The sequence below is a fragment of the Carlito syrichta genome, unplaced genomic scaffold (genome assembly GCF_000164805.1).
Source record: "Carlito syrichta isolate Samal-C Ts95f unplaced genomic scaffold, Tarsius_syrichta-2.0.1 Scaffold311632, whole genome shotgun sequence".
NCBI lineage: Eukaryota > Metazoa > Chordata > Mammalia > Primates > Tarsiidae > Carlito > Carlito syrichta.
Genome location: NW_007255728.1, coordinates 415,914 through 428,595, shown reverse-complemented (window position 1 = coordinate 428,595; position 12,682 = coordinate 415,914). Strand labels below are relative to the sequence as shown.

At 36.4% G+C, this 12,682-nt stretch overlaps 1 protein-coding gene across 1 annotated transcript in view; it reads right to left on the bottom strand.

The window, feature by feature from the left end:
• Positions 1-2,993: 2,993 nt before the first annotated feature.
• Positions 2,994-12,682, bottom strand: part of TMEM38B (transmembrane protein 38B) — a 32,393-nt gene continuing 22,704 nt past the window's right edge. Inside the window, exons 3-4 of the mRNA XM_008068900.2 lie at positions 4,218-4,402; positions 2,994-3,082 (exon numbers count right to left, since the gene is read on the bottom strand). Of these exons, the coding sequence (XP_008067091.1) occupies positions 2,994-3,082; positions 4,218-4,402 (274 nt within the window). The remainder of the gene's footprint in view (positions 3,083-4,217; positions 4,403-12,682) is intronic.

Below are 12,682 nucleotides of genomic sequence, written 5' to 3'. Positions count from 1 at the left end.
TGAGCCACTGAGCCCGGCTTGGGATGGATTTTAATTCTCACAGCTGATTAAGCTTAGCTTAGCTGGGTAGGTAATTCTTGGTTGAAATTGTTTATCTTTGAGAACTTTGAAAACTGGACTCCAGTCTCTTCTAGTCTGTAGTGTTTCTGCAGATAAGTCTGTTGCTATTCTAATTGGTCTTCCCTGGTAAGAAGTCTGACCTTTTTCTCTTGCTGCCTTTAAGATTTTTCTTTTTTACTTACTTTGTGTAAGCGAATTACTATGTGTCTAGGAGTTGGTCTTCTCATTTTATGTCTTGCAGGGGTTCTCTGAATCTCGTGTTTGAATGGTCACATCTCTGATGAGATGAGAGAAGTTTTCTTAGATAATCTCATGGAAAGTTTGTTCCAGGGTGGCTTCTGTCACTCTATCTGACTCAGGGAGTCCAATTAATCTTAGGTTCAGCCTCTTGATATAATCACACATCTCTTAGAAGCTTTGTTCTGTCTTTTAAAGCTTCTTTTCCATGTTTTTAAGTTTGGATTAGTTCCATATTTTTGTCCTCAAGCTCTGAGATTCTTTCTTCTGCTTGTTTAATTCTGCTTTTCATGCTTATCAGTTTGCTATTTATTTCGTTCATTGTATTCTTTATTGCCATGATCTCAGTTATCAACTCCTTCATTCTTCCCTTTTGTCTCTCCTCATTTCTATTTATTCTCTCTATTAATATCTTGATATCTGGGTTTGTGGATTGAGATTGGTTGTTCTGGGGGCTCTTCATTGTTTGAGTTCTGAAGTCTGTATTCTTAGTTGCTATCTTCCCAGGAGTCTGTATGGGGCCTGTGTTCTTCTGTTGGTTCTTCTCCATTTGTGAAGGTTTTCCTCTCCCATTTCCTCCCTTATTTAATACTGCTGTTCAGTGATGGGGAAATCACTTTCAATTCTGTTTGCTCAACCCCCTATTCTTCCTTATGTCTATCCTCTGGATTTTTTCAATTTTGAAGCTGGACTGGGGTTGTGGGACTGTGCTTTTTGCAGTTTTTGAGATTTGATTAAGGGGAGAGCTGTGGTTCAGAAGCTATCTGCAGATCACAGTATCCAATGAGAGGTGTGTAGGCCCTTTGGAACCCACTTCCCACCACCTTACATTCTGTCCATGCAGTGGGGGTGTATGTATGCCCCCTGAAAGCAAAATGAGATAAGAAAAAGAAAAAGAATGGAAAAAGGAAAGAGGGAGACGAAAGGAAAGTGAAGTGAGAAAAAAAGAGAGAAAACAGACAGGGACACCAACTAATGAATATACAAAGAATCAAACAAAAACAGAAAAAAATGAAGTAACCAAAAACATACAAACAATCATACAAACAAAAAATCCCTGTTGATGTACTCACCCTCAAAAATAATCATTCGCAAACAGAAAATTTAAAAATCAACAATAACAAAAACAAAACAAGTAAAAAATGTAAATAAAAACAGAAAAAAAGAGGTCCCTCTGTGGCCATTTCTGGAACTTCAGGTTCCTTTCCCAAGCACTGCCACCACTTTTGGCTGCCATCACATCAGGAAGCAGCTCCAATCTCTAGCCCATCCCCTCTGGGGGATTGGGCTGCTCTCAGCATGGGTCAGATGCCCTGTGGACTGCTGTGGAAGGAGGGTGAATCAGATCCAGACTCACCAGACTTGTCTGCTGCTGCTGCCAAGTCTCCTACTCAGACTAGATGTGTCTGTGCCTGGTCCAGTGTAGGGAAGTGGAGTCTGTCTCTCCATGTCCGATGGTCAATCCCAAAAGGGTGGAGATAGCCTCTGGGTCTCAGGTTGGAGGCTGGACACAGCAGGGCAGGGCAACACAGGTGACTGCCCATCCCGGCAGACAAAATGGTGTCAGTATTTCCTCACTGGCGGCAGGACTCAGTTCCCAATTTCCTCACTGTGCCTTCTCCGTGGCTCCTGCTGCTAGTGCCCAGCTTGTTGCTGCAGGTGGTGGCATGGGCCAGGTGCCAGTTGCTAAGGAGCAGCTGATCTCTGCTGCCTCCACCCAATAGACCCCTGAGACTGACAAACACTCCTGCATGCCAGGGTATCCAATCTCAGGGGGATGGTGGATTGTAGTCACCTCCAGAGGACAGCCATGGGTGCTTGAACCAGTCTCCCCTCAGACAGACTTTCACTCACCACAAGAACACATTCATTCATGCAGATAGTCTTTATAGACACTCACTTTTGCAGAGACTCTCACACTCCAACCAGTACTGTCACCATCTTGCCTGTCTGAGTTTCTTTTTACATGAAGTCTTTTCTCACCTTGCTTATTCCACCATTTTCTAGGTGTCTTCCTTCTTGAATTATATGAGAAGTAACTATATTCTCTATTTTATTTTATGTGCATCAGAACTGTATCTGTGGCTTATTTAAGATTGGGTTAGTGTCTTTAGAGAATAGCTAACAATTAGATTCCCTTAAATGCAAAAGGCAGTTTGCATCATTCAATGGGTTATTTCTCTAAATTTATTCTTATTTTGATATGGCATTAAGCTATATTTCATTCACATTTAAAGCATTTTTTAAAAACAACACACAGGGCTTTATGACAATGCATTGATTTGGTCCCATAATTTGACACTTTATTACCAGAACTATGTATAATCTGCAATCTGGGTGATGTCATTATTAATGAAAATGCCAAGAGCCTGTCATTGATTCATTCCCATCCAGAGAAGCCTGTTCCTATGTAGTTCTCGCTTCATAAATACATACTCTTTCCACAATTCTGTGATAATCTAGAGGTTTTTGTTTGGTTTTGTTTTCTAAGGGGAGGAGCCCACAAAGAAGGAAATCAATTTTTGTTTTAAACTACATTTGAGGGAGCAGTCTTTTTGAAAGAATAAAATTTGCTAATTTCTACCCATTATTGTTACTATTTATTTTTCAGCTATATTTCATCCACATTTAAAGTCCTCAACATGTTCTTGAAAAGAAATTTGGTAAGAAGTCTCAGTATAATGTATACCAACTTACTAGGACAGCTTCAGGCATTTATCACCTTCTGGTTTCCATTCTCCTTTTATAAACCTCTCAAAATTTGTGATAATGGTTCCACCTGCACCTAAAAATAAAATAAAACAAGAATATTTAACTAAATTTTCTTGAAAAAATATTCAAGATGAGCAACAATTTTATCACCTAATATAAAATTCCAAGAAGATTCCCAAAATATAATTCTGTGAGGAAGAAAAAAATTGCCTTGTGTTTCTAGAGTGCTAAAACAATTACAATTCTTCTCTTTCACCAGCATGGAAACTATCTATTATACTGTAATTAAGGTTAATTGGGGTCTTAGGCACAAAGATACAGCTAGAGGTTTCTGCTTTATCATTTCCTTTCCTGATATAATTGGTTTTAGGTGTAGTACACTATAACAGGAGGTTAGAAAAAATTTTTTCAATTCCTATCTATAAAACAACACTAAAGGCAAGTGATACAAAGTCAATATGAACCTATAATCAAACATATTTACAATTTCTAGTAACTCAAAATGGGAAAAAACACAGAAGACAGAGAACCAGTGTTTTTTATTTGCCTGTACCAAATAATTTCTTATGTAAATGTCTTATTTATGGTGGTACTATATCTTAATTAACTATAAATCCCTCTGATTCTGGAGCTCCTAATCAAAACATTGATAAAAATTTTATATCATAAGACAGTTAGGCTCATAACAATGGCCAATAACTAGTACTAATGGAAAGTACTCGGGTTTTTTTGGTTTTTTGTTTTTTTTTTAGTTGGAATCTCACTCTGTCGCCCAGACTGGAATGCAGTGGCCACTCCCGGCCACCGCAGCCTCAATCTGCTGGGCTCCTGCAATCCTTCCACCTCAGCCTTCCAAGTAGCTGAAACTACAGGTGCGCGCTACCACATCCGGCTACTTTTTTGATTCATTGTAGAGATGAGGTCTTGCCAAGTTGCCCAGGCAGGTCTCGAATGTGTGGGCTCAGGCAATCCACTCACCTCAGCCTCCCAAAGCATGGGATTACGAGCCCGGCAAAAGTACTAGCTTTTAATTAATTTTACTAGCTAACAGAAACAAGGTTTCCACCTTCCAAAAAGACTGTTATTAAAGTATATGATCCCCCCCAAAAAAGTATTTGTTCCCCATCAATGTAACTAACTAGAAAATTGTTCAGTAGTTGTGATATACCAATAACAGAATATTTATGAATGTATATCGTTAATATTACCTCGGGCCCATCCAATAGCTATCATAATTATCCAGCCATTGTGGTAGTAGTTATTAGCATGTGTGACTCCACCTACTATTTTCCAAGTTCTGGTCACTTCCTTCATTCCAGCAGCCAGGAGTTTTATAGGTAGATATGAATAGACCTGGGAAACTAGGTCATGAGGGCAAAAAAATATAAGGTACCTGAAATTAAAATGTTGATATTTTAATATATGAATGGAATCATAAGTACAGAAATAAAAATCCAACCTATCGGCAATAATAATTTGGCAAAACTGAACCTGAATTCAATAAAAACATAGCTTGGGTAGAAAGTCAATTTTGAAAATTGCATGAAATACGTATAATCTGCCAAAAAGTCATGATCAGAGAAGAATGCAAATTTTAGACTTCTGAATACCTTAGAGATATACAAAATATTTACTGAGTTCCTAATTTGTGCCCCTACTGTTCTAGAAGTTAAGTGCTGACTCACTAACAAGCAAATTTATAATCTTTTACAGATAATCATTATAGAAACTCCTCTAGCTACACAGTGTCTTTGTTCTCCGGGAAAATGAATTCGAGAAAAGGGTCTCTAATAACTGAACAATGAATGGCTGCATTTCAACCACCACTAACACCTTCACCTGTGCCCCTTTGTGCAGAACATAAACTGAAATCTATACAAGGATAGGTGACCGATTGCAAGGAAGCAGATTTTCTGTTAAGGAAAAATGTATTTTCATACAGCCAAAAAAAAAAAAACAACTTGTTCTTTAATTTAGTTGACTAAGCTTAAATTTTAACTAAATAAAATTGTGATTAGCTTAAGAATAATTCACCCCTCTGGTAAATTATTTTCATGAACGTCATTTGAGCAGTAGTACCTATTGGAAAACATACTTTTTTCCTCTCCTTTACTAAAATGGCAGACAATTTTGTTCATAAAGCAGAATATATCTTCTTTCAAATGGGGTGATATAGAAGACATGTCACAAAAGGAGTATCATATCTCTTTTAAAAGAACCTATTAATCTTATTGTAATTCATGATTCATAAAGTCAGAATTCTTGAATGTTCATGGAATATAAAATGTTTTGCCAAAATATCGCCTCAGAGACTGAATACAAGATACCACGGTTTGTTCAGCCTAAAGCTCTCTTTCTACTTCATCTCCACTTACCAATTCCTTCCTATTCTTCAAGGTCCAGCTCAAATATTACCATATTCACTGATGACCATGGGGGTCTTGTTTTATTTAATCTCCTCAGTTCAGGCTACATTCTGATGGCTCTGTATAACTAAACTAATTGGTTCCTATGCTTCAAAATAGCTCCTTATACATTTTTCTTTATAAGATGAAATAAAGGCTATAATGTTCATAATACACTATAATAGTTGTCAGATGACTCATCTTGTTAACCCCCAACCTAAAACTCAGCATAATAAAAAGTAGCCCTGAATTAAATAATTTATTAGCAGTCAATCTGGAGATAAAATATAAAATACAGTAAGTCAAATAAGAAGTTGATAATTAGAGAGTTTGAGAGAAAAATAAAGTATCTAAGAACAATAAAATGATTTTTGAAAGCCACTCATATGATTTTTAAAATGTTACGCATTCATATAATATTTGAAAGTCTCTGTACACTTCTCTCCCTGAATACAGAACTGATTTCCAGGAAGTTGGTTAGGTAACGAGAGGAAAAATACTATATATACTTATTTAATTTTTAAGTATATTTTTACTAAAATAAAAGTACTTTGGTACTTAATCTACCGTATATGAGATTAAGAAAGGGATTTGTTTTCATTCTAACAGTAATTAATACTCCAAAATAAAATATGCAAACAAAGAAATAATAAAAGCAATATTATAAATGACCCCATTTTCATTCTCTACACTAAGCCTATCTTTAACATGAGTTTAAAAGTTACACTATTACAACAGTAATCTTGCACCTTTTATATTCAACTATGTGACATTATGGCATATGGAATAAAATTTGTAATTATTGCTATTCCTTTATAAATAATTACTTAGTCTATTTAATCAGATATTTCTCAAAGTAGACCTGCAATAAGCTAACATTTTAAACAAAAAAGTTCTCATATGAATGTTTAATAGCTACAGGGCAAAAGAATAATTGTTCATTGTGCTTAGTAGACTTTCAAATAAACATATCAGACCAATTACTCCCTAAACAACCATTCCTACTCTATAACACAAATTAGCTTTTAAGATTCTTTAGCGAATCACTCAACCAACACTTACTACATAATCACCATGTCCTTCCTTCTGTAAACATTATTTCACCTTTAGCTAAAATAATCAAGTCTGAGGTACTTTTAAGTTGTAAAGTGCCCAACAAAAAGATATCAGAAAAAGAAAAAAGAAGTGAAGAAGACATCAACTGATTTCTCATACATTTAACTCGCATAGGCTAAGTTAATGGAGAGAAAACAATGACAAAAGAAAAAATTCTAAAACAGAATACAAACAAGATCCTAGGCCACTAACAAATGAATGTAAACCAGCTTAAGAAAAGATACAAGTACAATTTAGGTTAATACCAAGAGCTGAGAGAGAAGCCTTCCACGGTTAGTCACTGAAAATGCCATTTTCACTCAACTATCAGCTACATTGCTCTATCAAAGACGATATCACTTACCAAAGCCAAAACACAACAATAAACTATATATAGTTCATGCTAGCCCAATATGACAGCTTTGCTCTTTCTGTCATTACTCTAGCAAACTAGTAATTGTGTGTATACATACACACATACACACACACACACACACACACACACGCTTTGAAAAAGACTCACAAACAGAATGAGACCTGTAACACTATACCTTTTCTTAACCTAAATGTAATATAAATGTTATATAAATGTGAAATATATAGTTGATACTTGAAATTTTAAGGAAGATATGCTGGGACACAAAAGTCAATACACAGAAAAACTATAAAATATTTATTTCCCAGAAACAGTTTTTTAAAATGAAAAATTCCATGAAAGTGTGTGCACACTGTCTTCCAATAACTATTCTATGACATACTGTTATTGTTTCTCTTTGCCAGTAGATGGTGCTAATCTCCAGATGTATGCACTATGAGCTATTGTAGTAGATGACTTTGACTGCCAGAGTTTAAAGTACATTCCAAACATCATTTTATTTCAAACTGAAATCAAATAAAGCAAAGATTTCAAATTTGTTCTAAATGTTAAAAATGTAAAAAATGAAACTGCAAAATATACTACACTTTCATACCAGCAGAATTTTTTATATTTAGGGGTATATGAGGACAAAGATGTTACTGTTTCCAGAATATAAAACTATATACTGCATAAGGGCAGACTAAAGAACTAGAAACACATGGTTTGAATCCCAGTTTCAACTACTCAATATCTGTGATATCTTGGGCATGTTATCAACCCCTCCATGTTACATGATCTATTAAATAAGTATACATGATCTGTTAAATAAGAAGAAAATGATCTGTTAGATAGAAATAAAATAATTTCTGTTATATGATCTGTTAAATAAGAATAAAACAATACCTAACTCACAAAGTTCTTTAAAGTTTAAGTGAGATAATGTATGTAAAGCACTTAGAAAACCATCTGAGACATAGTAAATACTAGGCAAGCTGTGTTATTATTTGTAATGCCTGACAAAACACCTAGAACCAGCAAAAATGTTCATCAACAAAGGAACAAATAAAATATAGATATTAATATAAAGGATATATAGCAGTGGGAAGGAATGTACCTTAGCTACATACACACAGATGAATCTTAGCAACATAATGTTGAATGAAAAAAAACAAGTCCCTTTTGACAAAATTCAGTATGCCTTCTTGATAACAAACCCTTGAACACCTAGGCACAGAAGCTACATTCCTCAAAATAGTAAAAGCCATCTATGATAAACCCACAGCCAACATATTGCTCAGTGAACAAAAGTTGGAAGCATTTCCCTTGAAAATGGGAACAAGACAAGGATGCCCACATGCACCACTCCTATTCAACATAATGTTGGAAGTCCCAGCTAGAGCACTCAGGCAAAAGAAAGAAATCAGGGAAATCCAAATAGGTAAAGAGAAAGTTAAGCTATCCCTCTTTGCAGACAATATGATCCTATACCTGGAAAACCCAAGGGAATCTGTCAAAAATCTCCTTGCACTTATAAAGGACTTTGACAAAGTCTCAGGGTATGAAATCAATGTGCAAAAGACAGTCGCATTTTTATACACCAACAACAAACAGGCAGAGAACCAAATAAAAGCACACTCCCATTCACAATAACCACAAAAAAATGGAAAAACCTTGGCATCTATCTAACCAGAGAAGTCAAAGACCTCTACAATGAAACATTGCTCAAAGAAATCAAAGATGACACCAACAAATGGAAAAAATCCCCTGCTCGTGGATTGAAAGAATCAATATTGTCAAAATGTCTATCCTACCCAAGGCAGTCTACAGATTCAGCACAATACCCATCAAATTACCAACATCATTCTTCTCAGACCTGAAATGACAATTCAGAAATTCATATGGAAACAAAAAAGAGCACGAGTAGCCAAAACAATCCTAAGCAAAAGGAACAAAGCAGAAGATATCACACTTCCAGACTTGAAACTTTACTATAAGGCTACAATAATCAAAACAGCCTGGTACTGGTATAAGAACAGACATAAAGACCAATGGAACAGGACAGAGATTTTGGAAGCAAAAACATGATCTCTTAACCAACTCATCTTCAACAAAGCCAGCAATTACAACCACTGGAGAGAAGAGACTTTATTCAGCAAATGGTGCCGGGAAAACTGGCTGAACACATGCAGAAGAATGAAATAGGACCCCCACCTATCTCAATATACAAAAATCACCTCTAAATGGATCAAAGGCCTAAGCATAAAATCTTGAACTGTAAGAATCACAGAAGAAAATGTGGGAGACACACTTATGCATACAGGAGTAAGCAACCAATTCTTGACCAAATTCCCAAAAATGAATGACATTAAAGCTACGATAGACAAGTGGGATCTTAGCAAACTGAAAAGGTTTTGCACAGCAAAAGAAACCATCAAGAGAACGGGAGACAACCCACAGAGTGGAAAAAAAAATGTGCTAATTATGTATCTGACTAGGGCCTAACATCCAGGATCTACAAGGAACTCAAATGAGTGGAAAGGAAAAAAAACAAACAACCCTATTTAAAAAGTGAACAAAATAGACACTTCTCAAAAGAAGAAATACAAGCAACCAACAGACACTTGAAAAAATGCTCTGTCTCACAAATAATCAGAGAAATGCAAATTAAAACCACATTAGCCGGGCTCGGTGGCTCAGTCTGTAATCCCACACTTTGGGAGGCTGAGGTGAGCGGATTGCCTGAGCCCGCGGGTTCGAGACCCGCCTGGGCAACTTGGCGAGATTTCATCTCTACAATAGATCAAAACTAGTTCCAGCTACTTGGAAGGCTGAGGCGGAAGGAATGCTGGAGCCCAGCTGGTCGAGGCTGTGGTGGCCAGGAGCAGCCACTGCACTCCAGTCTGGGTGACAGAGTGAGACTCCAACTCGAAAAAAAAAAAAAAAAATTAAAACGACATTGAGATATCACCTAACTCCAGTGAGGATGGCCATCATTAATAAATCAAAAAAACAGCAGATACTAGTGTGGGTGCAAAGAAAAGGAAACACTTCTACACTGTTGGTGGGAGTGCAAATTAGTCCAACCTCTATGGAAAACAGTGTGGTGACTTTTTTTTTAAAAAGCTATAAATTGACCTGCCACACAACCCAGCAATTCCCTTTCTAGGAATATGCCCAGGGGAACTTAAATCCTTTTACAAAAAAGATACCTGCACACACGTTTACTGCCACACCATTCACGATAGCAAAAACGTGGAACCAACCCTGCTGCCCATCGAAAGTGGACTGGATAAAGAAAATGAAGTACGTATACAAGATGGAGTATCATGCAACCATAAAGAAGGACAAAATTATGGACTTCACAGCAAACTGGATGGATTTAGTCTATCATTCTTAATGATCTATCCCAGAAACAAACTGAATACTACATGTTCTCACTCATAAGTGGGTCCTGAACCTTTATTACAATGCTACAAGAGAGGATTGGCAGTCGCAGGACACTGCCAGGGGAGGAAAGGAATGGGGAGGGCATGTGGCATCACAAAGCATACCTGATCCTAAACCAGGGGAAGAGAGGACCAGCTGGAGGCCCAAACTTCACCTACACTTGACTACTCATCTACCTAATCCTCACTAGTACCCCACATCTCAATAATAAAGAGAAAAAAAAATGAGATTAAAAATTTTTTAAAAGAAAGAAAAAACCAAGTCCCAGAAAACAAAAGACAGTATAACTATTCCATTTTAAAATAAACAAAAACCTTTATTTTTCTATGCAGTTTTGGCATGTTTATGTCCTTAAATAATATAGTTTTTGAAGGTTTTATAAACAGAACCATATGTATTTTTGTGTGTGTGACTAGCTGCCTTTGTTTAACCTCTGTTCCTGAAATTCAATCTTATTGTATGTGGTTATAATTTATTAATTTTCACCAGTGTACAGCATAACAGAATTAATGTGTCATAATTCATTCATTCATTCTTCTGTTGACACAGATTTGTTTCTAGTTTTTCCTACATTAAATAGTGTTTCTAAGAACGTTCTTGTATGTATTTCCTGGTGTAAATGAGCATGATTTTCTATCGGTATATGGATAAGAGCAGACTTATTGAGTTGTACAGAAAGCAATTTTTAAACTCTATTGGATTCTTAAACTCTAATGTCATCATATTAATATCTATATTTCACTTTTTCTTCTGTTGATAAGCATTTTTATTGGTTCTGGTTGTTTTGCCGGGTATCACAAAGTTAAAGATAATGAGGAAGGAAGTAGATGAACTGGAAAGGGAATATACAGAAGACATCAAAACTAATTGCAAGGGTTCTGGAAAGACAGTGGCTGCATACAATTTGATCTCTTCAAATCCTCGTAAATTATGTTTATCACAGCATTTTTCACAATAGCAAGAACATGGAACCAACTGTACTGACCATCAAAAGAAGACTGAATTTAAAAAATGTGGTACATATACACAACGGAATACTATGCAGTCATAAAGAAAAACAAAATCATGAACTTTGCAGCAACCTGGATGGACTGAGTAATCCCTCACAGGAACAAAGAGCTGAGTATCACATGTTCTCACTTATAAGTGGACTTTTTAACAACTAGCGTATTACTATAAGAAAAGGATTGAAAGCGGCAGGAAACTGTCGGAAGGGAGAGGGGGGAGGTGGGATTGACAGTAGTTGATATCTGCCTGGGGAAGAGGGGTGCACACCTCATCGATAAGGGTACCTGCACAGTCAATATTTGTATACCTAGCCCTGAACTGTATCCCACAATTTTAAATAAATAATAAAACATTTAAAAATTTTTTAAAAAGCCAAATCCCCGTAAAAACTCAGAGAGCAACTAGATAGCAAAACCAAAATTCCATGCACAATACAGTTGACTCTTATACAACACAGTGGTTGGGGTACCAACTCCCACACAGTCAAAATCTGCATATAACTTTTGACTCCCCAAAATCTTTACTACTAATAGCCTACTGCTGACCAGAAGGCTTACCAATAACATGAACAGTTGATTAACACATATTTTGTATGTTAAATTATACATTGTTATGCTTATAAAGTAAGCTAGAAAAAAACAAAATGTTATTAGAAAATCTTAAGGAAGAGATAATGCATTTACTGTTCATTAAGTGAAAGTGGATCATCATCATAAAGTTTTCCATCCTCTTTGTCTTCACACTGAGTAGGCTGCGGAAGAGGAGGGGTTGGTCTTGCTACCTCAGGGGTGGCAGAGGCAGAAGAAAATCTGTATACAACATATAACACAGTTGAAACCCAAGCTATTCAAAGGTCAACTGTACTTACAACAAAACTATGTGGCAAGGTATCCCCTCAAATCCCAAAATGCAAGTAGACAGAGGCAAATCACCAACACCCAGGAGACCTGCACTATTTGGCAGAAAGAAGAAAGCAACAAAGTGGTCACTGATGGACTTCAGGCCAAAATAATGGCAAAACAGCTAATGAATATTCACTGAAAAGTACAGCAGGCCGATCTGGAAAACAAAACAAAACAAAAACAACAGCAAAAACCAGAACGTTGCACTTGGCAGGTGTTCTGGCATCTCTAAAACCAGATAAAACAAAGAGTCCATAACAGGAAGTTCTGAAAGGGTTAGAGCAATTTAGTTCCTATGAGCTTTCAAAACTGATCCTCCAGGACTCTCTTCTAGAACAAGTCCCACACTGAGAAAAAACTGTTACAGTTGAATTAAAACTAAGCAGAAGCCATAAAGAATGACAAAATGATGGACATCCCAGCAACTTGGATAGATTTAGAATCTATAATATTCAGTG